Below are 27,708 nucleotides of genomic sequence, written 5' to 3' on the forward strand. Positions count from 1 at the left end.
TTTCTAAAAACCAGCCATTTATATTGCTTAGGTAAAGTTACAGGAGTATGTTGGTGTATTTACAAGTGGGTTTGTCCAGATATACTATAACTTAGTGTCTGTATTTAATATTGACAACCAAAAAATATATAAATATCTTCCATCTATACACAGCAGGGCAGGAGTGTCCGTGTCTTCAGCAGTGAGTTCTCAGCCTCCGAGGCCCTTCTCATGGTGATGTCTGGCCCTCAGTGCACAGGAGACTAGAACCTGGCAGCCCAGTTTGGCCCTTCCCCTCTCCTCCCTGCACTCCAGTGCTTCCAACTGGTCTCAGGCAAGGAAAGATTAATTCAGTGGTTGGGAAGGAAGAGATAGGAATGGGCGAATCCTAAAATGGAGCCCGACCCCTATGTGGGGAGATCCAGGCCTGCGGAAGGGGGCGGCAGCAACCACCTCCTGGGGTAAAGCCTCATAGCTCATAGTTCGATTAGTGTGTCCTTGGTCATAGGTCCAGCCCTACAGATTAGCTTGGTGAAGAAGGCATGTGTCTGGACAGGGCTTGGTCCCCACCCTCAGGCACTGAGCCATTCAAGGTGAAGACTAGGGTGTGAAGATAGGAGAGTGGCTGATAAAAAAAATAACAAAATCAGTAATAAAAAAAAGTATAAAACCTGTTGCTTATCTGAACAGATGTGAGCAACAGTCTTGCTTTCATTAAAATTCTGGAGCCATCCAAGTCCTGAATATTCTTCCGGACATCATCGCTGGCTGAAGAAAGGCTCCCAAGCCCGGCTCGCCTGAGATCTGTCAGTTTGGAAGAGGTCTCATCTAGCTGCCTGTGCTCCAGAGATCCTTGGGGCTGCTGGAAATAGGCCGGGCTGGGTGTGGGGCTCCTCACACTTGGGAGTCAGCCCCCAGAGGGTGGAACAGCTCTTCAGGTGTCTTGTCACTTTGGCTTGCACCCCCCTGCCGGAAGCCAGAAGCGATCTCATCGAAGGTTCGGCCTTTGGTCTCAGGAACTTTGAAGTAGGTGAAGATGAAGAAGAGCACCAGGAGCACCGTGAAGATGATGAAGACATAGGGGCCACACAGTTGCTGGAAAACAAACACCGGTCACCATCTCTGTCCTGGCTAAAAGGACTTGACCTCTGAGCTTTTGATCTGAAGAAGGGGGCTGTTACCACACACCCAGGAGTACTAGCAAAACTAAGAGACTGCTCATATCTGACTTGTGACAAACTCCAGAAAAGGCATGAAAACTAAGGGAAGAGCATGGGCTGGGCAGCGTGTGGCCAGGTGACATGGGCTTCTGAGCCTGCTTGTCAGCATGACGCTTGAATAACAAGAGTGAGCACTTGAGATAGCATGATGGGTCCCTACATACAGCTGGGAAATGGACAGAAGATGTTTTCTCACCTCCACATACTGGAAGCACATGCCCACGATGAAATTCGAGGTCCAGTTGGAGAAGCCAGCCACAGCAATAGCAGCAGGACGGGGTCCCTGGCTGAACAGCTCGGCCACAATGAACCATGGGATGGGACCAGGGCCTACTTCAAAGAAGGCCACAAAGCCAAAGATGGCCACGATGCTCAGATAGGACATCCAGGGCAGCTGTTCCTGTGGAGGGAGATGGGGTCAGGTTAACTTGGGATATGATGGCTTCTCAGAAGGAAGAGAAACTGCTGAAATTTCCAGTCTGGGCTGAAAGGTAGGAGGCTTGGGGTCCCCCAGATTGTTGCAAAATCCAATATGGTGGTTTGAATGAGAATAGCCTCCAGAGGCTAATGATTCAATGCTTGGTCCCCCAGTTGGTGGAACTGTTTGGGAAGGGCAGGGGGCGTGGCCTCTTTGGAGGAGGTGTGTCATGGGGAGGGGGCTTTCAGGTTTCAAAACTGAAGCTATTCTCCCTGCCTCTTACTTGTGGGTAAGGATGCAAGTAAGCTCTCAGTAACTGCTCCAGTAACATGCCTGCCTACCTGCTACCATGTTCCCTGCCATGATGGTCATGGGTGAGTCCCCAAATATAATGCTGTCTTCTCCAAGTTGCCTTGCAATAAATAGTAACTGAGACACCCCAGTAGCCTATGCTGTGTCTCAGTTTCACAAGGATCTACTCTGTGTCTATCTTCTAGTGCTCAGACTATCCCTGGTGCTTTTCCACACTTGGTTTGGACAAAGGAGTGTGTGTGTATGTGTGTGTGCACGTGCACCTGCAGGGTACAGGTTGCCATTAGTGATTAGCGGTAGGCTGAGGACCAGCTGACCTTTGGTCAGTTCTTAGCTTCATTCCCTATCTAACATGGGGCCTTAGTTTGAATAAGGAGGCTGAACATCTCTAATCTGAAAAAACAAAAATGCAAAATGCTTCAAAATCTGAAGTTTTTTGAGCGCTGGTAACATGACCCCAGAAGTGGAAAATTCCACACCTGACCATGTCGGTCATGATTAAAAAATAAATAAATTCACCAGTTATGTGTGGAAGGAGCACATAAAACAGAAAAGAATTTTACATTTAGACTTCAGAATTAGTCTGAAAGTAACTCATTTGTATATGCAGATATTCACATATCTGAAACTTAGGCCTATCTGGCCTGAGCACTTCAGGAAAGGGATGTTCAAGCTACAACATCTAACTGCACAGCTCTTGGTCTGGAGAATGGAGACAGATGTGTTTGTGTACCTCTGTGGCATGGAGAGGACCATTATACTGCTGAGGGTTGCTGTAGAGATGAGTCAAGGCTGTAGGCAAAGGCTTTGCGAGGTTCAGTGTTGGGCAAGGCAGTTTCATATGTGCTGGGGCAGGAAATCCCCAACCAGGGAAGAGAGGAGACAGCCCGAGGAGCACAAGGCCCAGTCCAGAGGCAAGCCCACACGGGGCAGGCTAGGTTGCTATCTAAATCCAGGTGGAATCTACAGCCATGGGTACCTGGGTCTGTGGAAATCCAGGTTCCTACCCTGCCCTGGGCCTTCCAGGGCATGGTCACTCACCAGCAGGGCCAGTGCGATGGTCATGAGTACAGCACAGCCTGCCATGCCAGCCAGGCCAATGAGGTGCAGAGTCCGTCGTCCAGCTCGCTCTACCACGAACAGCTGTAGACAAGGAAAAAGTCATGTTCCCTCTGCCTGGTCTGATGCCTCTTGGAGCCTACCTGCACAGAGGTGCACTTCAGTAGCCAAATACAAGCCCTTGCACACACTAGTGGGGGAAACACTTTTCTCCACCGTGCTGAAGCTTGGAGACCTCACAGGGGATGAGGACAGAAATCTGCTCTCTCAGTCCACCAGTAACAGGGTGGAAGGTGGCATTGGCGCTCAGACAGCAAAGGCACCCTGGCTGCGACCTTGGGAAAGCACTTGCTTTCTCATCTCCCTGGGTGTCGTGTCTGCTGCGCAGAGTGAGTAATGACCCATACAAGTTTACTGACACACAAGCCTGGCTCCCAGGAGAGACTGTCACTCTGTCATAAGGCCCTGAGCTGGACTCTGGCTGCTGACCAAAAGCAAGTGGACTCACCGACACCACAGTGAAGGCTGTGTTGACGATACCGGAGCCAATGGTGGCATACACAGGCTGCTGCACGCCTGCCTTCTCGAAGATGCTCGTTGAGTAATAGAACACCTGCCGGAAAGGGAGACAGTTGGTGATCTGCCATGCTTACGGCTTCTCCTGCCTCTATACTAGTTACCAAAGGGTGTGGGACTCAAGGTGAATAAGAGCGTGTGGTGGTGGTGGGGTTAGCAGGTGGATACTGCCACAGGTTTTGGCTCTGTAGGTATACTACTTTGGCAGAACTTGCTTATAGTTGTGTTTGGGCTTCACTCACGGTACACTTGAGCCCGGACTTGGCTGGGACCACAGGAAGGGTAGGTGGGGTACTCACAGCATTGATGCCCGACAGCTGCTGGGACAGCTGCAGCACCACGGCAATGAGGATGGGCTGGCGGTAGGCGGCGGAGCGGAACAACTCCAGGATGGTGACCTTCTTCTCCCTCATCATCTGCCGACCCTCTTCTTTCATCTCCTGCAGGTCTCGGGTCACATCGGCTGTCCCTCGAAGCTTCTTCAGCACTGGTGGGACCGAAGGGAAGGCGGGGTGGCTCAGAGCGGGGACAAAGGACTGAGCTCAGGGGGGCAGGGAGGAGGGCAGGGCCCAGCCCGTACCACTCTTGGCCCGGTTCTCCTCGTTGCGATTGATGAGCAGGAAGCGGGGGCTCTCGGGGCAGAAGGGCAGCAGGATACACTGTAGCAGGGCTGGGATGAAGATGATACTGAGCAGCAGAGGCCACAAGTCTGCATTGCCCATAATGGAGTCCAGGCCGAACACCTGGAAAAAGAAACCAGGGACCGTGAGTGCCCCTGCCCCAGCCACACTCAAGCACCCATCCCACTCACCAAGCTGCTTTTCCTGCCCACCAGCTGCTAGGAGAGAGGAAGACCTTGATGAGCCTGTTGCTCATCTGTAAAACTAGCTCAAATTACTACAAGGACAAGGCCACACGGAAATGGGTCTAACACAGCTGGTGGGGATTGTTCCTGAGCTACAGGAGGATTAAATGATGGGATGGAGGAGCCTTGAGGAGAAAAGGTACAGCATGCATGAAGGCTTATAGGCCTGGAGGCCCAAGAGTCCAGCACATTGAAGTGGGGCCCCTGTGATGAAAGGCGATGAGAAGGCCAAGGACTATGCTGTTAGGCTGGTGCGGGGTGGAGGCTATGTGTGCTCTGCTCTGCTGGACTGTGACCTGAGGCCAGAGCTATGGGCAGAGGCAGTGCTGGGTGGGCAGACCCAGAGCTGGCTTACCTGGGCTATGAGGATGCCAATGACGATGCCCAGCTGGTGCAGCGTGCCTAGGGCTCCACGAAGAGCTGTGGGAGACACTTCTCCCACATACATGGGCACAAAGCCAGTGGTCAGGCCACAGTACACTCCAATGATGAAGCGGCCCAGGATCAGCATCTCAAAAGACTTGCCCAGTTTGGAGAAGCCCATGAGCACAGCAGACACAAAGGCCAATAGGTTCATCATCAGCATGGAGTTCCGCCTGGGGGCAGGTCACAGGTCAGCCGGTTCCGAGGACCCCCAGACTCCCCAGGGATGAGGCTGGTCAGGCTATCTCTGCCACCCAGCTTCCGCCCAGAACTCCCTGGGCAGGATGGTATGGGTTCCCCAAGGCAGGGCCGGGGCCTTTCCTGCTTACCTGCCAAAGCGATTAACAAAGAGACCCACAGAGAAGGAACCAATCATGCCTCCTACGGAGAAGATGGCCACCGAGAGGGACCAGAGCGTGGTGAGCGTGGTGGGCACGATGGGCTCTCCATAGCGGTGGACCCATGTCTGGTTGTAGAACTCCTCGATTACCTGCAGGGAGAAGGTTCTGGGTGAGTGGCCCCTCCACACAGAGGGGCTGCTCCACAAGACACTAGGGTTTAGCTCTTCTGCAAAGTGTTCTTCACCTGTTTCTTCCCTTTATGCGGGTTCAGTTTTTTTCTTGGAGAAGAGAACTTCTCCCAAGGCGCTCAAGACTTGCTAGGGAAGATGGCCAAGGATGACAGATCCAGTTTGGGCACAGATCAGGAAGGAACAGGGAAAACGCATCTGCCCGTTTGCTCCATTTCAGATGGCTCCCTGTACACTCTAGGCCACAGCTGCAGGCCCCGGGCTCTCTCCCAACCCCCAGTGGGGGAGGAAGCACAGCTGGACAGACAGGTTCTGCCATCCTGAGGGCCTGTGGGAAGTACACACTCACTGACTGCATTTTGAGCCTGGAGGACGAGAGGACATGCTCTAAGGCACACTGTCACATTCTGTCTCCTAGGCCAGCTTCCCTGTGGCTGGCTGGGAATGCCACCTTGAAGGAACCATGGCCTTCTTCCCTTTCTAAGTGCTCAGCTGGGAGGTTCAGGGAATGGCCCTGGGCAAGGAAGTGGTTCCAGGAACTGGAGACATGTGTCCTGCTGTGAGCCTGCTCACTAGCCCTGCCCCCACACCGGGGAGGGCCTAAACTGGTGCCAAGGATGTGGCCGTAGGCAGGTGGCACTGGTTCTGACACACTCACCACACTGTCAGGCAACACTGACAACACCCAGGGCCACCCAGCACACATGCAGCCATTGACAGGCCCCAGTACGTACAGAGAAACAACTTTCTGTGTACACGCCCTGACATGACACACATTATACTTTTTTCTCTTCACTTTCTTTCTCTTTGAAACAGGGTCTCGGGAGCTCATAGTAATCCTCCTGCTTCAGCCTCCTGAATGTTACAATCATAGGTGTGAGTGGCAGTGCCTGGATTGTATTTTATTCACAAGGCTCTCAGTTTTGGGCAGTCACAACCCCTCCTCCACCCTTATCACCTGCAACTCTTACACAATTCCACACCGACACAAGGCATTCCCTGCCCAGGTGCACACTACAAGAGTCTGCACACAGAGCAGCATATACTCTCTCTATAGTCATTGCTTCAAGTCCTGATTCTAAACACTGAAGCATAGCAGAAAGGATGGACAGCGCTCTTGCCAAAGGAAAAGGGTGTGGGGTGGGGCAAGGGTGGGGTACCCACTGGACCCGGGCCCGCCCTGCTGTCATGATTTGTGTGTGCAAGTCCAGAAGCCTGACAGAGCCAGGCTCCAGGGTTTAGGATAGACTGACTGGGAAAAGGATCCAAAGAGCCCACACTTGTCTGTTGTAAAAAAGGGAGGCCAGATGGTGCAGAACCTAGTTTCAAGTGGATACACAATCAAGTTTTGACCCCAGGACTATTCCTTTGCTCCAGGTTGACTGTGGGCAAGTTCCAGCAGCTCTGACTTCTTTCTGCCTCTTCCTCACCACTGACTTCAGCACTGCAATCATGCATCACTTAATGGAGGTACATTCTAAGAAATGTGATCAGGCGATTCCATTATGCAAACATCAGAGTGCATTTAGAATAAACCCAAATGGTGTGGGTTATTCAGGGGCTCTTGATGCAATTGAGATAGCAAACATGAGATACACCAGGATGCTTCTGCACAGCCCAGCAGGCTGTCTCAGGGCAGGCTGTTCTAGCATGTAGAAGGAACTCACTGTGAAATTATGATAAAGGAAAACTAGATAACATAATAGCTACCTCTATTGTCATTTTATCATTTTTAAATGTCTTTTAAATTGTATTTATGTATCTGTATGTGCATATATGTGTGTGTGTGTGTGTGTGTGTGTGTGTGTGTGTGTGTGTGTGTGTGTGTGTACGCGCGTGCGCTTGTGCTTATGTGAGCCAGAAGAGTATCAGATCCCTAGGAGCTGGAGTTACAGGAAGTTGTCAGCTACCTGGTATGGGTGCTGGGAACTAAACTCGGGTTCTCTGTAAGCGCAATTGTGCTCCGTACCACTGAGGCCTCTCTCTAGTTCCTATTGCCATCACTATATATGGTATTGTTCTTTGTACATAACCATGTGTGCTAAATACTTTATTTCTGTGTAGTGAAGACTGAGCATGTGAGGCAAGGGCTCTTCCACGGTGCTACATCCACAGCCCTGGGTTAAACTGGTAGCATGGTGGGTACATTTACAGGCTTGAGAGCAATGATGGTATGCCGATGTTTCTAGACCACAGGAATATTTTCTACATGGCTTTGTTCTGTGGTGCTAGGGATAAACTCAGGGCTTTGTACATGCTGGTCAAGGGCTCTAGCACTGAGCTACTTTCCAGCTGTTATGGTATTACATGACGGCCACTGTGAACACACACAGTCTGTATGTGGCACGTGACTGCCTCCTTTCCAATACTAGGAGAAACTGAGGAAACATACTTATGGTACCTACTGCACACAGTACTGGCCCCAGTTCAGTGAAAGTCATTTTTGACTATACTTTCCTGGTACAATTTAACATCAAGAGTCATGTTCCGTTAATCCAGCCTCCTTTCTGACAGCCATTGTCTACATTTTACGTCCCTCCCTGCTGTGACTCCTGCTTTTGAGATCTAGCCTAGAGATTTCCAGACCCCCAGGAGTTTGTCAGGGGCCACAGCCAGTGGTAGGGATACCTTGGGTCAACAAAAGGGTCTTAGGTTCTCTTCCTAGAAACTCTTGGCCCTACAGGGGCAGAGACCAGGCTGACTCCGAAGAACAAAACAAAGTGCTTGTGCTCTTCAAGGGCTAACACACCCCAGAGAACTGCAGGAATGGCAAGGCCCTGTTTATCAGGCTCTGCAGAGAACAAGGCGTTCTGAGTAAGGGAGTCCTATAGATAAATGACGATTCCTTCTCCAGGGCCCACAACTGGGAATTAGGACTCTTTCCCTTTGGTCATTCAGGGTGACCAAGCAGACCCACAAAGTAGAATTTAAAGCTATTGATGTCCCTGTAGGCAAAACACTCATAAACATTTAAAACAAAAAAAAATCAACTAATAATTTTTTGAGGCAGTTTTTCTATGCAGCCCTGGTTGTCCTGGAATTCTCTATATAGACACCAGACTGTCCTTGAACTCAAAAATCCACCTGCCTCTGCTTCCTGAGTACTGGCATTAAAGGCACAACTAAAAACTAATTTTTGAAGTCAGGTACTGGATCTTATCTGGACTGTGTGGAAACAGTGGATCTGTGCTGAAAAGGGAAGTTAAACTGCCCAGATGGAACTTAAGGATGGGCACCGAGCTTCTCTTCCCACAGCTCAGGCTTTAGCTCACCTCACAGTGCAGGGAGAGGCAACTCTGAGTGATGAGACGCTCGCAAGCTCTCCCACATCCTGGCTGGTCCCTGGCTGGACTGTGAGCTGTGAGCCAAAGTTCACACTACTCTCCCAGCTCTACGCTGCTAAGTCTCTCTGTTGAGCATGAAGAAGTACGGGCAGCCAGCTTCCTATACTTCAAGCACCAGTAGCCCCACAGTCAGGGACAGCAGAGTCTGAACAGTGAGCTTCTGCTCAGAATCAGAAACTGTGTCCCGGGCTTTCTAGTCCTCTGCCGCTGGAGACTCCTTTTGGAGGGGTCCATATGGGGCTCCAAGCTGACACTTGGCTCAGGAAAGAGCGGCCCCAGAGAATCCTAATTCTGTATGAGAAAAACTTCTAAGGTTACCTTCTTTTCCATTCAGCCATTGCCCTCAGGATCACCCTGGGAGAGTGAAGGCGTCCCCCAGAGACAGAGTGCCTGCTCCCCTCATAGGACCCATGGAACAGCCTCCTCAGCCCCAGCCTATGTTTGAGGTGAGGAGCAGCAGCTGCCTGTCCCGAAGGCTCCTAACCCTTGTGCCAATCACAAGCCCAAGAGCCATCTCCAAAGCTGCCACTGCCCCACCCCACCATTCCAGGTCTGCAGAATCCTGTACAGCATCTGCCTCAGGTCTAACCTGTGCTCTGTTACAGGCTAACAAACTAGCACGGCTCTCCACTCCTCCCCGGGAACATTGGAAGCAAACTGGTCTATAGCAGGAACAGGCAACAGTTTAGGTTAAGTAGGCCTATTCAAAAGTGTCTAAAGCCACATATGGCTCATTTGCCTCTCTCTCTTGCCCTTTTTGAGACCGTGTTTTGTTGTGTAACAGCCCTAGCTGTCCTAGAACTCACTCCATAGACCAGGCTGGTCTTGAACTCACAGGAATCCATATCCATATATCTGCCTCTGCCTCCCAGCACCCAATAACAGCCCACAACCATCTGTAATGCCAGTTCTAGGGGATCTAGGCTCCTTTCTAGCCTACATGAGCACATGTTACACAGACATATGGGTAAAATAAAAGCAAACAAAAATAAAATGTGAAACCATTTCTTCATGGGTTCATGTTGAGGAGAAAGGGAGGATCCCAGTCAGTTGAAAGACCTGTCACGGACCTGGCCTGTCACGAGAACTGAAGTCCTAGTGATACTTTTGGTTAGTGTAGACAGCACCCAGGCCCATATGTGCAGTTGGGGTCCTTGGGCTTGGACAGCTTACAAGAAAAAGCTATTCCTCACCAGGCAGCTCCCTAGGGATCAGGGGAAGAAGCTGCACATGCACAAGGGCATATTGGGAATCCCAAGGTCACACTCTTACCAGGCCAGACAACTGTGGGTGAGCATGCCTGCCCTCTATGGAGGAAGTGCTCACTTCCTCTCTCTGGTGGTGGGTGGTGTCAAGGGACGTGAGGCAGAACACGTAGACTACACAGGAGAAACCGTTACTGATGTCACTGTTGCTCCCAAGGAGAGAAGCCACCTTTCAAAGAGAATCTGGAGGGGGCTAGGGTGTGAGACTAGACTGAAGAATACTTACCTACCATACACTAGACCCTAAGGTTCAAGCCCTAGAACAGCAAAAACAAGCAAATCCAACAAAAAAATGAGAACCAAGAGACTCAAACAAATACATAAACTACAGAGGAGCATGTGACTTAGGGCCCCAGCCCACATTGCGAGGGCAGACGACTGTCATGTAACTATACAGGGCAAGAAGAGCCCCAGGAAACACTGACTCAGGGGCCCCAGTGGCTCTGTGGCCCAAGAGGGCAGAAACCCAGGTTCCTAGGTTTCTGAGAAAGAGGCTCCCCACCTCAGGAGTGGAGTTTCTAATTGTGGGGAGCTTGCAAGGCAAATCAATCCAGAGTTGTGAGAGGAAATGTTTATGTAAAGGGTTAGTCTGAAGCCACACACAGCCTCTGTCACTTGCTTCTTTCAATACGTTCAAGGTATGAATCCCATTTTGGCTCACTGGCTACATAAACATGGGTGCTGGCTAGCTTGGTCATCCATCCTGCTGACCTGACCTAGGATTCTAGACTGCTGCAGAGGCCTCTGGCTGCTCTCAGAACCCATCCTTTGGACACTGTACTTTCAGGCCCAAGTCTTCTCCCACATTCTAGCTCTTTCTTCCATGTTCTATGGGAATAAAGGGGATAAGGCCGCAGCCTTCCCACTCTTCTTACAAGGACAGAGAGGTCAGACTGTCCCGCTCAGTCTCTCGGCCTGGCCTTGACCCCCTACTCCCAGCCTCTCATCTTCCCAGAACGATGGCCCTGCATCTCTCCTCCAGTCCCTCAGCCCAGAGCTCGTCTCTGTAACAATGCAGCTACACCCAAAGGTCAGTTGTGAACCCGGGGCCAGATGTTCCAGGTGGGTCTGGACAGGCAGTCAGTCCACCTACTGTATGCCCAGAGGCCCCTCTCTGAAGCCGGGGAGGAAGAGGCTCAGGTTAAAGCTAGAAGCAGAGTCAGACCATGCAGGCTGCTTCAGAAGATCCAGAAGAGGCCTTCCTCCTCGCCAAGGACAGGCCTCTGCCCTTCCCTGCTCCACAGCCCGCAGGACTTCCCATGTAGACACAGCCCTTTGCCTCCCTGTGGCAGCAGCAGCAGGCAGAGCCGTCCCAGGACGAAGTGTCCCTTCACCAGCACTATGACTCACATCCTTTCTGGGCAGTGACCCCACATCTCCAAGTGTTCTTTCCCTTCCATCTGATCACCTTTTGGGGAATTCGAGTCCCCTCTGGGACGTCCTCCTGGCCAGCACCCCTTCTTCCATTAGAGGGGTTTTCAAACCAAGTTAATCTGCCCCTCAGAGAACGTCTGTCATGTCTACAATGCCTGCTGGTATCCTACTGAATACAGCAGAGCCCATCACAATAAACACCAAAGAACTACTCAGTGCAAAGTCCTCATGATGCTAAAGCTGAGGAAACAGGGCCAGCTGCCACCTCTGCCCCGACTGTGCCATCCATGTTTCTCTCGCTGTCTTCAGACAGCTGACTAGAAGGCACTGTGATCTAGAACAAACCAGCATGATCTGACACATGTCACTGGTGCTGGGCACAGGGAACCAAGGGGGCTTGCAATGATGGGCTGTGACGGTGTGAGAGATTGTGTAAGAGCTGTGTGGGAAGTTCTTGAGGTATCTGTACATGACTGAGCTTGACTCAGATCTGAGCTCAGAGCACAGTGGGCCAGTAGTGTGACAACTGTGAGAAAGGGTCCAGAGGCAGAGGCGGGGATCTGTGTGAGTTCAAGGCCAGCCTGGGGGGTGGGAGGAGACAGGGAAAGAGAATATGTTTAGATGCCACCCTTTCTCAGTGCCTGTCTCTCACAAAGGCTGAGCATACAGCAGAACCAGTCTCTCTGGATTCAAACTCCAGCTCTACTGTAGGCTGGCTGTGTGTGTCTTTGGTGTCGTTTCTTCACTTAGAAAATGGGGTTACGGTGCCTACTTGATGAGGTTACGATGAGAACCACACTTCCTCTGCATACCAGGATCCTCCCTTGCCAAACAAGACGCGCTAAGCTGACGTCAGGTCCCTCCCAACAGCCTCTCCGGGTTCCACGGGTGCCTCCTTCTCAGATGTGCTGGGTCTTGGCCCTCATCAAATGGAGAGGCACTGTGTATTCAGTCCAGGGTAGCATTCAGGGTGACACTGTGCAGTCACTGGCTTCCCATGGCCAGGCTCACCTTTTCCACCTCATCTTAGAGAGATTGGCCAGGAGCCCAGCCCCTTCACTCTCTGGGTGCCTTTTCCCAGCCTTGGTTTCCTCATCCACAAAAAGGAAGCCAGCCTTGCCTGCCAGGCTTACAAGGTGCTGGGAGAGGAGGTAATTTGAGGGCAAGTGCTTTATAAACATTTAAGATATAATATCATGATTAATTACCACTTCCGGGTAGAAGCCTTTCAGGTCTGGTTTATGGCAAAGAACAAACTGCTGGTGATGAGTGGAGTAATTTCTACTCACTGTGGGCAAAGCTTCAAGAGCATGGCCACCCAGCCGATCCCTAAGAGAAATACTTGGAACAGACCTGGGAAGCTGGAGTGCCCAGTGCAGATGGACAGATGCACATCAGGGGACCAAGTCCTTACACACGTTTTGCCTGGGGATCTGGCCCTCCTCGCTGCAGGCCCAACCTACCCTTTCCAGGTTTGTGTGCCAAATCCTTCATAAAGTGCCTGTGGTGCTGCCCGCCCCAACCTCTCCTTTTCTTTTGAAATCTGTGGGTTCCACTAGCTGGGGAACATAAATATTTGTAAGGAAAACTGCATCTGTGCTGACTGTATGCAGACTGTTTTGTCATTAATCCCTAAACACTGGCAAACACTGACAACAACATCTATGTGGTCTCAGATGCAGGTAATCCAGGATGAGTGAGTGAGAGTAATGATGTACATGATTTGGGCTGTACGGTGCTATTCCACGTGGGGTCCTGGAACCACCCCTCACAGATCCCCACACCCTCCTTTTCTTAAGGTCTCCCCCATGCCTCTAGATGGGGTGACTTTAGAAACCAGAATGTGTTCTGTGGTGTCATAGCCACGTCTCCTTGCTGCAGAGCGCAGGGTCTGGCAGAGAGGGTTCTGGATAAGTCCTTGTTGAATGCCAGTGCTGGCAGAATCAAATCACTGTGCCTTCCTTGGGCAATGGAATCAAATTTACCCAAGCATGGTGGCTACTCTGTGTGCTACATGCTGGCTGAGCAACCCGTGTGTCCTACTCTTGCATACTTCGATCCTCTGTTCATATGATAAATAACCTGCTTGGAAAAATTTCAGCCTGCCAAGCTGGTGAGAAGTGTCTGCAAAGTGCAGAAAAGGACAGACTAACATCACTATGTTTGGCACAGAATGGCACTCCCCCAAGTCTGGCTCCTAAGGTGACCTTTGGACAACAGGTGTCCCTGACTGCTCTCATGGGTGCAGTTCACTGTCTGGGCCCTCTGTGTGGCTTACCTGTCCTCTGACACCATGGTCACCTCCATCCTAGCACTGGCCTTCCACCGTTTCTTACTAGCTAGGAAGCCTCCAAGGCAGACAAACTAATTCACATCTTCAGAAGTATCTTGTCCCTCCTTGCTAAGAGCAGTCTCCCAGGCTCCTGTTCAACACGGTAGCTGCTACAGGCTCCCTGCACTTACCCCCTTAGCTTTTCCCTCTTCCCCTCTACTGATGCCTTACCTCATGTTTGTAAATGAAATCTGGAATAAAAACAAAAAAATCCCAACACTAGCAACAACCTTCTGTAAGCCTTCCAGCCATGCCGGCCAAGTCTCCTCAAGTCTCAATGCCTGCTGGGAGTCTAGGTGTGCATCACCATGCCCGGCATGCCTCTATGGCTTTAGGTGCCGTGTCCTCTCCCTAGGGCCCTCTCCATCTGTCACTGGAAATAGCCTGATGAGCTAAACCTTTGCTCTCTTTACTTCACAGACCCTCCCCCATGCCCATCTGGATAGCAGGGACCATCGTTCAATCACTCAAGTCTTGTGTCCAAGAAGCCAACTCGGATGCACGCACACCTCTGCACATCTTCAAGGATGGACAGCAAACCAATTCCTGCCACCTCGCACCTACTAGCTCCTCCCTAAACCAGAAATGGGAAAGTCATTTTTGAACCCCTCTCTCCCTCATGTTCTCATATTGAACTGATTTTAACTAAATCCTGTCTATCTCTCCTTCCCAGATTAAAAAAAAATAATATTTTTTTGTGTGTGGGAGGATACGTGTGTTTTCTGACATGTATGTGGTGATCAGAGGACAACTTATAGGAATCTTTTCTTGTCTTCTACCATTTGAGTCCTGGGGACTGAATTCAGGTTGTTAGGCTTGGTGGCAGGCACCTTTTACACTGAGCCATCTCTCCAGTACCCAGCCTTTGTTCTTACGCCACTAATCCATGAAGTGTCTGACCCCAGCTCACTCTCGGATTCATCCCATCACTCCAGGTGCCTGAATACTTCCAAAGATGCAGACCTGATCAGGCCTGTCCTCTATGGGCTTGAAGGCCCTCATGGTAACCTTCATCTGTCCACCTGGCTGTACCATGCCAAGTTGGGGGCTAGCTATGTTGCAGGTCCAATTTACTCATGCAAAGACCTCATGCAAAGACTATAGTGGTTCAGTTCTGGCTTGCTGTGAATATCCAACTTCTCTTCTCCCCTAGTCCATCTTCCTGACATGCCAGAATATCCATCCTTCAGAGGATGTAGCTCTCTGGGCATCCATCTTCCTGCCTCCCCAGCTCACTCCACCCTGTCTGTGTCAGGAAAAACTCCTCCTTATCCTGCCTTTAGAGTTCTAATTACGTCACTGACTCACTGTGACCACAGTTAAGACATTGCTTAACCCAGTACTTCTCATCTTCGGCTACCCATCAGAAACAGTTGAGGAACTTCCTCAGCATTCCAGACCAATTACTTCAGAATCTGGGGGTGTCGAGGGAATCCCAATGTGCAGGAAACTTCCCTGCTTCCTCCTATCTTGTCTCACAGGCCTTCCATCTGCACAGATTCCCAGAAAGAGCCCGCTCCAAAGCACGCACCTTGGTGAGAACTGTTCTGAGCCCTGATTAAAAAGGGGGTTTGGCTTTGTTCTAAGCATGGGCTCACAGTCACCATGTCAGATCCTGGAAAAATCCCATCAGTGCTGCTACAACTCAGTATGACTCAGCAGCCAAGCTTCCTAGTGACCTAGCACCAGGCGTGGACCCTATAGCCAAGCTCCACCTACTTGGAAGAAGTCCACACAGTCTGGTGCCCCAGCTGGGCCCCGGGTCTTGGGAGCCGCTCACACTCACTGTCTAGCCTCATCAGCCCGGCTAGTGAGCATGAGCCCGGCAGGAGGACTGTCTACTCTATTTCACCATCCCTGAGAAAGTCTGAACTGTTAAACGACAAGAGAGTGGGTTAGGAAGGTAGCCTGAGGCTTTGGAAACAAAGAGCTTGGCCTCAGATGCCACCATTCACTAGTATATGACCTTGTTCCCATAGGTCATTTCATCAGCCCGGGCCTCATTTTCCGGGTCTATAAAATAGAAATCACCACCCCGCCTTATAAACACATGCGAAATGCCCAGTGTAGAGGAAGGACTGTGGCAATCTCCATTTCTGTTCCTAACCCCTTTTCCTCCTCTCCTTCCAGAACAAGTAGGTAACTGCCTGAGTCCTTTCCAGTCTAGACACCTGGAGAGCAAGTGGGGACAGATTTGTGATATGCAAGGGGGAGAAGGAAGCCAGGTCTCTAGCTCCTGCAGCGCCTCAGGGCAAGGTGCCATGTTTGCTTAAATTGACATGGGACCTCCAGGGGGAGGAAGCAGTTTCAGTCTGGAACTGGACTGTGCTGTATCTGGATGGGGTGTGAGAACATAAAGACTGACTCTGGACACCAGCTCTGTTTGACCACCTCAGTGGCACCGGGGGACATTCCTACACTGACCATTTTCCCCACCGCCTGCCCGTCCGCCCTGCAGCTGGTGTGGAGCCCTCAGGAGCAACTTTACTGATCACTGTAAATGTCTGTGCTGGCTGGGAAACTAGTCAAGATGGCCTACCAAGATCCCAGCATTCTGTGTCCCTGCGATTGCAGGATCTCAGCTGCTGTTAATGATAGACACCCAGGAGGTACCATGAGTATGTGTGGATGTGGGGGGATGTATGGGTGGGATGGCAAAGTACTTACCTTCTGGGGCGCATTGATGACGCCAGTGTTATAGCCAAACTGCAGGGATCCGAGCACTGCTCCTCCCACAGCCAGCAGGAGGCGGCCCGTCACTTTCTGCAGAGGAAGAAATCACAGGGTTACAGGCATGTCTGGGCCCAGAGTACTACAGAGCAAAGCCAATGCTGGCAGGGTCTCATGTTCAGATGTCTTGCCTGGCTCCTGGCAACACACCTACCCTTCTCCCAGGAAACTTGGCTACTTCCTGGTCTCGGGTGCCCAAACCTGCCCAGCTGACTTCTAGACTTTTGTCCGAGAATAGAGGAATCAGGGTCTTCTCTACGCAGTTGGAGAGGCCTTGACTTTCCAAGGTTTCATTCCCCAGGCAGAGTGATGCCTGCACTTCAGGTGGCTCCAGACTCTGGGAGGACAGGAACCAACCTTCCCTCTTATGCCAAGGAGGCCAAACTAAATGAAAGGAACAGTACAAATGGGGGAAAATGGCTCTGGATTCGAAGCTAAAAGCAATGGCCTGAGTCTAGCCCATGGAAACTCCCAGCAGGTTGGGTCTCTCTGCTTCACTGTGTCCCTACCTTCTATGTGCCTATCTGCAAAATGGGAACAATCACATTGTTCAGCAATGGAGATATGACCCTGCCCTTCCCTGCCCTTCCCGCCCTTCCCGGGGCAGGGGAAATAAAATCTCAGAGCAAGGAGCCAAAGCTTCAGTCTACTCAGGGGTCTTCAGCAGCATCAGGATTGGAACTCAGGGCCCTAAAGATGTTATTCAGTGCTTCTCACACCAACATCCCCCACCCCAGACCATGAGGCTCAGACGTGTGTCTGAATGAAATACCAGCCAGAAATACGATTCAAGTAGTACATGACCCAAGGTGACTAAGTGTGAATTCTAAGGGTTGTAGGCAGCAGGTAGGGAAGAGGCCAGCAGGTGAAAGGGCCTGCTTACACAGAGAGGAAAGGCCAGGGAGGTGTCCACCTGGACAGACAAAAGTAAGGGACTCTTTCCAGCTTTTCAAATGAGGAAGCCAAGAAATGTGACGTGAAGCAGGTCGTTAACTGACTGTGGTAAAAGAGCTGGAGAAACATGCCAAAATTAAAAAAAAAAAAAACACAAACAAACATAGAGCAGACAGGCACTACTGACATAGTAGCACCTGCACCCTGCTGGGCTGGGCACTGCAGGGCCAGGAGTAGAGCCTGGGACTCTGAGTCATGTGAGGGTTTTGGCTTGTGTGGGTCTCTGGGTTTCTTTCCCCACAGCACACAGAAGCGGTATTGACTTCTGGGTTGTTAGACTGAGCTGGGTGTAGCTGTTAAGCAGACATGTTCCTAGGTCTTCTCATTTCCAGAAGTCCATAGAACAAGGATTGCCAAAGTGACAGTTGTCACATCAAGGCTGAGAAAGAGGAAGGTCTGTGTCTGCCCCCATGTGCAGCATGTTGAAGCCTGCCTTCTAATGGCCTGTTTGCCTGTTTCCCCTTGGCTGACCTTGTAAACCCATCCTTTACTGCAGCCCCCCAATTCCCAACCTCTATGGACTAAAGGGAAGGCATGGTCCCTCAAAGCTCCTTCCTGCCTCCCAGCTCTGTAGCGAGCCTCCAAACCCATGGCTGCTGGTTGAGTGGGCAGAGCACATGACAAGTTTCTGGTGAGCTACAGTCAAGCCAAGAGTCATCAGGTGACTACTGGGACTTAAGAGACTGGTAAACGGTCAGCGGCAGGGCTCAATGGTGACAGCTGGGCCTTACCGTGTTCCGGGCTGTCTGGTGAGGGACATGCTAAGAGTTGTTCTCAGGTGTCTTAAGGCATGCAAATATTCATTTTTCTAGTACACACTAGAACAGAAATGAAATTAGAACACACCTCTCTAAGGGGCTTTGCCACTGGCAGGTCAAGGTCAAACTCCATTGTAGACGACCCGCCTGCCAAGCATGGGACTACATCTACTTAGGCAGTCTGCCTTATTAGAACTTACTAAAACACAGTGACCAGGTCCAGTTGCCATGTGCAAGATCTGGCTCAGGACCCAGTAGGCCCATGCCTGAGCACCCGTGTGGGGAGACAGACCCAGTGACCATCCATGGCATCTGGATTTCAGGAGAGGTGCTCTGGGGGCAGAGGAAGATCAAACTGAATTCCAATAGGTGACATTGGAATCAGTTTGAAGGGCAAGCACCCAGTCTGCCAAGTGGGAAAGCAGTAGCAGAACTACATTCCAGGTAGACAGAACAGTATGTGCAGGGGCAGAAACAGGGACAGCTGACATAGCCAGCTTAAGAAAATGAGTGTTTAGCAAAGTTCAGTGTACGTTGAAGGGGAGGAATGGAGTTCCTGCCCCTTGGTAGGCACACGGCCCTGGGATCTGCTCCCTGCCCCCTTCCGGAACCCTTCCTCACTTTCCACACCCTGTTTGATCACTGACTTATAATTATGAGGAATAAAGCTTGGATGCACTTCATTTTACCTTGTTAGGATTTGAGGCAGGCTCTACCTCTGAGCCTTGATTTTCTAGGGCCTGGGAAATCTCAATCAACAAGTGTTTGCTGAATGAGGTCAGAGCAGGAAGCCAGCCTCAAATGGGCCACCATTGTCCATCTGCTTCCCATTAGTCTGCAGATGAAATTGAAATCTACTCACTCAACGTGTTTATGTTCACCAGGCTGTGACGGTGGTGTCTTAGGGAAGGGATGCAAACCGCACCTGAGAATGAGGCTACCTTTTAGAACAGTCCACGTCCAAGTCTTTCCCTTGGTGTGTACTCACAGCTGCTAGCTTAACATACCCATCTGCCATCAACTGGGGACTCTGCAAAGGGACCCTAGCTTTGCTGTCTCTGCAACAGAATAATGCCAGGGGTGAGAAGTGAAGACACCCACAAAGGCCCATCTCTCAATTTATTATTTGGGTAAAACTAATTCCATGTATGTTTTTGTCAGAATGAAATCCTAATGAACGCTGGAACATCAGAGCTCTGCAAAGTGGAAAAGGCTGATGTCCTCTGAGGCATGCCCATGGAGATACAGGAGACCATCGAGTCAGGTGAGAGTTCAAATCCCTCAGGTGCTCCATGGCTCTCAGTTCACCTGAGCTCAGGTACGAGCACACAAGAGGGTCTTCCATGTCCCCCTCCTCCCTATGCCAGGAAAAAACTGATGGAAGTGTTAGCTTCAGGGACCTTTATTCCCTTTAGCTGGGATGATGAGTGAAGGCCTTTTAAGCCCACTTGTGTGCCCTTCCAGCCTGCCTTGTACTGTAGCAGCCTCTCCGTCAATATTGGCAGAGGGTGCTGCTTTCTACATGGTCTTCGGGAGTGCTGGAGCACGAATCACCCAGCTCTTTAGCCCTATGGGGCAGGGAGGAGGCTCAGCTCCCTTTATCCATTTGCTTATTATACATATATTTCTTATATTTTTGGTTGTGAGCCTAGCCTTTAACGGCTGAGCCATCTCTCCAGCCCTGTACATATATTTCTAAAAATGCATTTGAGCAAAGTTCTGGGTATTTTTCCAAAAAAAACTCCTGAGATATTGTAGACCCATGTGCAATCTTCACTTGATAGACAAGGAAACTGAGGTTGTAGAGCAGGGACCCTGGTTTCTCAGTAAACAAGAAGGCCAGGGGTAGGACTTGAGTTCTCTGGACTCCTAGAACAGTGATGGTCTAAATCCAGAAGGCTGACCTTCAGGTGACCTTAGGTTCTGATTCCTCTTGAATAAGTTTCCTTAAAGCCTTCTAGTGATGGTAAGACTTGCATGACTGACTCCTGGGCACTCTGTGGTGGCACCGGAGGCAGGCGGTGCTTTTCGGTCTTTGGGGGGGTGAGTGGGAACTGGGTACATATCAGCAACACCAGTAAGGTACCAGGCACCCTGCCAGGGGCTGCTCACATCCTGGCTTGACCACCAGGAACCCACTCTCTCTACTCGAGAAGAGACTGCACCTACTTTCCCAGAGAATGGAAGGCTCAGAGGCCAAAGCTCCTACCAGGGTTGGGGTTCAGTGACTTCTCTGAAGCTTCAGAAGGGGGGTGGGTAGGTGGAGCCTCTGGTACATGCTCTGTCCTTCCTGGTCAGGTTCTCTACTTCCCAGTACTGGTTCCTGACAGAAGCAAGGTTTCTACCTGGCGCTTTCTATGTAGGTCAGACTCCATTCCAGCAGCTTTCTAGGCCTTGTCAATTCTGAAGCCAGCAGCCAGGGTCTGGGAACCTTCTGGCCATCTTTACTGGAGTTTACTCTAAGCCAAGGTTGGCTGACAATCACTGTTGGGCTAAGGGACCACATTCCACCTACCAGCTAAGAATAGGCTTTACATTTCTAAGGGGTGGGGTTGAGTTACATTAAATTAGAATTTCCATGACCTTTAACAAAATCACACTCATCTACGTATCTATTTGTGGCTTCTTTCTGTGCCACAGTGGCTCAGCTGTAGCTGAGGCAGACACATCTTGTGGCCCACAAAGCTAACAATGTTTACTACCCTGCCCTTTATAGAAAATCTGTCTTCCTGAAATGTAGGTCCTTGAGCTGCTGGATGAAAAGTCAATGCCTGAACTGTGTGGGATTTTCAAAGCCTTTTCAGGCAAAATTTGCACCACCCTCCTTAAGGAGCTGAAAGGGTACTCCTGTGAGGAGCAAACAAACACCTCCATGGCCTGTGGGAATGAACCTTCAGTGAATAAAGGGACCCTGAAGAAGCTGACACCCCTAAGGTGCATTCAGTGGTGCGCTGGCACCAATTCAGCAGATAAAAAATTCATTTTTAAATATATAATCTATTTTTATTTTATGTTCATTGGTGTTTTGCCTACATGTATGTCTGTGTGAGCTTGTCAGAAGCCCTGGAACTGGAGTTTCAAATAGTTGTGAGCTACCTACCATGTGGGTGCTGGGAACTGAATCCTGGCCTTCTGGAAGAACAGTCAGTGCTCTTAACTGCTGAGCCATCTCTCCAGTCCAGATAAAATTAATTAAAGACTGGGCATAGATAGAGGTTACTGTCACTCGCTTAGCAAGTATAAGTCCCAGCTCTTCCACTTTTGAAAATCCTTTCCCCTACAGCTTCTATCCTCTGTGAGGGTTTCCTAAAACATTACTGAGTGAAGCCTGTGCCTGAACACGTGCTTCCCGTTACCTGAGTGAATGGGATCCAGTTATAAATGGAATCAAATCCCTGTCTATGCAACTTCATATTTTAGTTGACAGGCAGAGCAGAAAACATATATATATATGTTAGTGCAGGGCACTGCTTCTTAGTCACAGAGAAAGAAGTATGTCTGTGATAGAATATTATGCAGCTGCTGGAAAGAATGCAAAACATCTGTATGTGCCTGAAATGAAAAGATTCACCCCCCAAAGAAAAACCAAAACAAAAGCCCAAGACACAATTACATTGTGTGAGGAAGAAAGAGTTAATGATCTAATGATCTGTGCAAGGACATCTGCTGTGTAGACCTTAATCCCAAAGTCCCCTGGGCTGCTAGATATAAAGTCAGTGCCTTAACTGAGTAGGACACTGAAGTATTTACCTTGGGCTGGTGAATGGATGGGGTTGCACAACAAAGTGTGAACCATCAGCAATGCTGCACTCAAGGGCATGAATATATACATACACAAGAGGGGTCATGGGAATAAACACCAATCGTGAAGACCGGGAGAAAAGATACCCTTGCCTTTTTACTTTTATGGTTCTCTTTAGTTTGCCCCATTACTTCTGTGTTATTTTTTAAACCCAATTTTATTCTCCAGTCACATCTGGGAATTTTACTGGACACAGTGCCAGAGCCAGGGTCTAGCAGGCCCAGCACACTGTCTTCAGAAGTATTGGGGGCATGGTAATCCCCTGAGGTTTTACATAGCTGGGAGACAACTGCTCCTGGCTGTTTGAACAGATCAGCTCTTACAAGTAAATGTTTAGTGGAGAGAGAAGTGCCCATTATGGTGGGGTAACCCCCTGGTCAGGCAAGAGGAGGGCCAATAGAGCAGACTAACTCACAAGACCCAGTACTGAAAGGCAACTGCCTGTGGTCATGACACACGATTTCTGCTGGAGTGAAGATATCCTGGAATCATACTCTGGCTGTTGGGGTCAGAGAGGAGCTCTTTACGGAGAAGACAATAGTGGTCCTGAGACCAGAGTCCAAGTGTCTGGGTGAGGTTGAAGATGGTCACTACGGCCACACAGTACAATGCTAGCCCAACGGATACAGCCCACAGTACGGATAGCAAGCTGCCTAACAGGTCACTAAGGCCCACACGCAGGCCAGAGCCTAACTGAAGGAAATTTCCTCAGCAGCTAGCACTATTATCCAGGGAGCTGGTGCTGAGGACTGCCATACCACGCCAGCCTTATGGCTGACATGGGTACCAGAGGCAGTACCCAAAGCTGTAGTAAGGAGGTGAGGTGAACCTAGAGCATCATGGACATGGGTTAGGACCCAGAAGAGTCACTCTGGTACACTGAAGGGCCACTCAGAGCCACATACCAGGAGAGCTGAGCAGGAAGTCACGGCTCAGGTCAGGAGGACAGTCACAGCTTGATGCTCAAGGAAAGCTAAGAGGCACTGTTTCTTTCTTCCTTTTAGCCAGGCTCTCTATCCCAAGAAAGCCCGCCCCCTCCAGCAGAGGGGCCTTCCAGCCACCTGACCCAACACATACTCTGCTGTGAAAACACCTGAGATCTGGAACTCCTCAAGCCTGCTGCACAAGGTGGCTTACACCTAACCAACTTGAGTGTAGCTGACCCACAAAGTGAGCATAGGCTGGGGACATATGACAGGGCAATAAAGCAGTTTCGGAGTGGTCCTTCCCTGGACACTCCTAATTTCAGGACAGGGGACATGAGCTGTGGATTACACAGCTTGGACAGATGTTCTGTCCAGCAAATGCAGACACAGTCAAACCCTTCACTGGCTGGGGCCTGGCAAGAATGTTCTGCCTTTTCTGGGTATGGAAACCTTGGGGTAAGCAAAAGACAGGTTCGAGGCCCATGAGCCTCTGGCTCAAGTTACTGCAAGAGCTCAAGTTTATGCATAAGCTACTGCCAGGCTTGATGGCTGAATGACAGAGCCTCAGGCTCCACTCCACCCCTCCCTGGGAGGGAGGTAACAATTAGAGATTTGTTTTGGGCTAGGCCAGCCTGGACACAACCTCTCTCAGCCCTTGGGTTCGCCAGAAGCTTTCCTGGCCTTCACCATCCTGGGACAGTGGTTGCTAGACTGAATTGCTTTGTCACTTCTGTACCCAGGAGAGAGGTGAGGGGTGAGGCTGCAGGCCCCAAGCCAATGCTGTACACTTTCCCCTTTGTTCCAGACCTCCTAGCTCTGCCAGTCTGTTGGGGGGAGGGGGGCTTGATGTTTATACCCTTGGTGCTAGAGCAGATCTCTGGCTCCGATGCCCTGTGACCAGGCGGCACAGGGCAAAGCTGCCACTGTCACAAGCTGATTAGTGGGGGATTTGGGGCTGACACAGCCATGGGGAAGGTAAGGCAGAACCCAAGGGTAGTTCAACACTGGACAAGGATGGTCTTGGGGCTGTTTACATTGTTTGTGGATCTTAGCTGGCCCAAAAAAAAATTCTTTCCACTTATAATAGCTAACACCCTGATTGAGGACATGGGGACAGTCTTATCCACAATTACCAAAGAAACGGAGGCTCCGGGAAAGCTACTTCCCTTCACAGAAGCGTCCATTTATATCTAAAGCCACCCAGAAATGGCTGTGAAGGCCTGAAGCTCCAGGACTTCTGCTCACTTGGGATGGGTGGGAGAGGATACAACATGGGATCAGAGGGGGGAAATCTGTGAACCCCACAGATCACAAATCTCCACAGTCTTGGAATTCACTGGCCTCAGTTTCTCCTCTGTAAAAGAGAGGGCTAAACCATAGTCAGAAGGTCTCTTCTTGATGAGTTTCCTTTATCTTCACACTACCTGCAAAGGTTAGCAGCATGTTTCTGTGGGGTAGGCTCAGCACATAACCCTGACGAAGTCACGTTTCTCTGAACTTTAACGTCATCATGGACTCCCATTTCCCCCATGGTGCAGTTGTGACGACCTCAAGAGAAAATCGACAATAAAGCAGTTGTGTCTACTACTTTCACATCACAGGGATGGAACCCAGGGCTTCACACATGTTAGGCAAAGTCTCTACCACGGAGCTGCGCATGCCCAGCTCTGTGAGATGCTTTCCTAACTACCCAGTGCTCAGCAGATAGCTGAAACAGAAGCCCAAAGCAGGGCAGGCAGCCACACTAGATGGCTTAGCTCTGGGCCTGGCACCCTGAGCAACACACACACACCCAGCTATCTCCACACAGCAGATTCCAGACCAGTGGGAGCTTTAATGGCTTCCCGAGTAATACAACTCAGCATCCCAGTCCCCCCAAAGCACATGCTGCTAGGATGCAGGCTGAAGGTTACTGAAGGTTACTCAGGGCCCAGCATGTCATGGAAATTCAAGGAAACAAGGACGGCTTAATCTATAGGGACTGGCACACATATTTTGGATTTGTGACCCCTGCCCCAAACTCTATTTATTTATTTATTGGGGGGCCATAAACAAATAAAATATATTTATTACTGTGGCCTTAGCTACTGGCTGAGAACTCACCATACAGACAAGGCCAGCATCAAGCTCAGAGACCCGCTGGCAGGCCTGCCAGATCTTTTTCTATTTACTTATTTGTGTAGGGTGGGGAGAGACACGACACATGCCAGTGTGCTTATGGAGGTCAGAGAACAAGACCCTCAAGCCCGGCAGCAAAGTGCCTTTACTGTTGAGCCATCTCTCCAGGCTTCCCCACCACTAAGTTCTAACCATCTCATGATTAAAACTGCTGTGACTCTGCAGGTAAGGCAACTAAGCTCCATGAGGATTCGAAACCTCACGGTGAGCCTCAGGTAACCGTGTTCTTCTACCACTGGATCCTGAAGAACTCTTGTGATATTTTTTAGTCTTCCATTGAATGAAGAGAGTGACCAGTAAAGCAAAGGGCATCAGGGACTAGCCTATGGGCTAGCCTCGCCAGGATGGCCAAACGGTGAAGTGAGACTTGGTGAAGGTGAACTCCTGCTGGCCAAGAGCGGCCACCCACCCCTCTCTGCTTCCTACTCAGTGAGGCAGCACAACTCCTGGAGTGCACCAGAGACAGGCTGGACTTTTAACAGCGCTCCAGGATTCAGCTTTAATACACAGCACAAAAGGCTTTAGCTCTGATTGAGAAGTCAACACTCTCCAAAGGAAAGGACTTTTACCCAGAATGTACACAAGATAATTAAAACAAACCTAAACTGGGCAAATGCAACACCTTTAATCCCAGCACTGGGAGGCAGAGGCTGTTGGATCTCAATGAGTTCAAGGCCAGTCTGGTCTACTGGTCTATACAGTGAGTTCCAGGACAGCCAGAGCTATGTGGAGACCCTGTCTCAAAAAAAGCAAAGTATTACAATTGTTCTGTTGTGCTTTCAGCATTGTTTTATTTAAGCACAAAATCTATTGGTATAACCGTTCAAGTACGTGAACTCATCAGTACAGATACAAACCACAGGGAAGGAGGCATCCCAAGATTTACAGATCGAGCCAGTAGGGAGAAGTTTGGGAAGCACCTTGGAATGAAAGCATTTGCTCCAGATGCCACAAGGGCTGTCTAGAAGTTAAGCAAACTCTCCCTGCTGCTCACAATTCAAGAAATACCAGTGAAAAGGGACAGTGAAAACAGCCCAGATCTTAGGATCTGAGCGACTTTAGGAAACTTACTTCCCGTCTGTGTGCTCCTGGTGAGGAAGCACAGAACGACATGGAAAAGGCAGTTTAGCCATGAGCCAACGGCGGCCGATTTTCCCCTTCACTCTTCTGCATTCATGGAATCCACTCAGAAAATAAATATTTAGCCAAGTATGTGGTAGTGCCCAGGAGGCAGAAGCAGGCAGATCTCTGTGAGTTCGAGGCCAACCTGGTCTACATAAAGAGTTCTAGGACAGCCAGGGCTGCATAGTAAGACTCTTTCTCCAAAACAAAACAAAAATCCAGGGAAGAAAGGTAGACAGACCGAACCAGATCTGGTAATTTAGAGTTTAAGACTGCTTTCTTTTGAAGAAGTGGGAGAAAAAAACTCTTTATGTGGAGAAAACTGAAGTTCGATGTTTAAGTGGCCTCTGAAAGACTCTGGGCCTCAGTCCTTCGTTTTTTTTTTTCTCCTTTTTTGTATTTTTATTAAGTTACACCCTATCATCGTGGTCAAGGAACAAGTCACAGGAGCTCATCAGGCATGGGGAAGCCTGGGCTCACACTACTGGGTCCCATCACACACACACCTCCACTGCCCATAGTAAGGGCAGCCCGGGATTTAGCCCGTGTTCGCTCCGTACTTAGCTTTACAAAGGGAATGGGGCGGGGGAGGGGGGGCGTGAAGGTGCGCATCCTTGTGCCTCCCTACTATTCTAAGACCGGAAAATCCAAAAGTTTAAAAATTTAAAAAGCGACTAAAACAAACTACACAAAGCAAAGGCGCGGCAGGAAAGAAACAATGTCGCACATCCTGGAGGGGTTCAAGTAAATCGGCCCCCTGCAGGGCAAGCCTGTTCACAGGTGATGAGAGATCCTGTCTAGGCAGTGGCTACCCTAGAGGAAAGGCCCCACATCCCCGGAGGACAGCGCAGCGTGCCGTCCCCAGACCCAGGCCTGGAGGAAGTGCCTTCTCCTCCTGGCCACCCCCCAAGGCCTGGGTTCCGGGCGCGGCGAGGGCTCCGGGCGCGTCCCGCCTCCTCCGCGCTCTGCCGGGGCCCGGCCGGGGGCTCGGCCTTCTTAGCCAATGGGCGCCGCGCTCAGGCCCCCTCCCCCGCGCGGGAGGAGCCGCCGAGGTCGTGCGCGACGTGCGGCTCCAGAGCCCCTGATCCGCGGCCCCCGCCCCGGCCGCGTGAAGAGCGCGGTGGCCGCGTGAGGAAGCGGGGCCTCGGACGGGCACCCAGCCCGGCGCTCGGCAGCATGTCCCCGCCCGGGGCGCACAGCCCCGTTACTCACCTTGCTGCTGGGCTCCATGGCCGCGCTGCGATCGTGGCTCTAGTTGTGCCGGCTGCGACAAAAGGAACGGGCGTGCTCTGACTCTGCGTCTCCCGCCGGATCTCCACGCCTAGGCACTCTTGAGACCCAGTAACCTAAACCAGCACTCTACGAGCGGCTTGCGGGAGAGCGCGCGGAGCAAGCCTTTTTATAGGACCGCCGCCATTGGTTGGCGCCGCTGGGGGGGTGTAGGTGGGCCAGGAGGCGGAGCCTGAGCGCTACGTCCGGGGCGGTGCTCTGACGGGGCGTGGTTCTATTGGGAGGGGTTGAGGGTCCTGACCAGAGCGTGGC

The 27,708-nt window shown here is 50.7% G+C and overlaps 1 protein-coding gene and 1 long non-coding RNA gene across 2 annotated transcripts; one reads left to right on the plus strand and one right to left on the minus strand.

The window, feature by feature from the left end:
* On the minus strand, positions 1 to 27,584 carry Slc2a1 (solute carrier family 2 member 1). Its single transcript, XM_005083859.4, has 10 exons — positions 27,379 to 27,584; positions 16,364 to 16,459; positions 5,182 to 5,342; positions 4,785 to 5,025; positions 4,145 to 4,307; positions 3,864 to 4,051; positions 3,497 to 3,601; positions 2,971 to 3,072; positions 1,396 to 1,599; positions 1 to 1,074 (listed from the first exon to the last, which is right to left on the minus strand). The coding sequence occupies exons 1-10, from the start codon at positions 27,394 to 27,396 to the stop codon at positions 874 to 876; spliced, it is 1,479 nt and encodes a 492-aa protein (XP_005083916.1). The 5' UTR covers positions 27,397 to 27,584; the 3' UTR covers positions 1 to 873.
* Positions 8,982 to 14,403, plus strand: LOC121143963. The gene is made up of 2 exons (XR_005881283.1): positions 8,982 to 9,171; positions 14,117 to 14,403. It is a non-coding gene; the product is annotated as an uncharacterized LOC121143963 (long non-coding RNA).
* Positions 27,585 to 27,708: the final 124 nt, after the last annotated feature.

The sequence above is a fragment of the Mesocricetus auratus genome, unplaced genomic scaffold, assembly GCF_017639785.1.
Source record: "Mesocricetus auratus isolate SY011 unplaced genomic scaffold, BCM_Maur_2.0 Super-Scaffold_100014, whole genome shotgun sequence".
In the NCBI taxonomy this organism is placed as follows: Eukaryota; Metazoa; Chordata; class Mammalia; order Rodentia; family Cricetidae; genus Mesocricetus; species Mesocricetus auratus.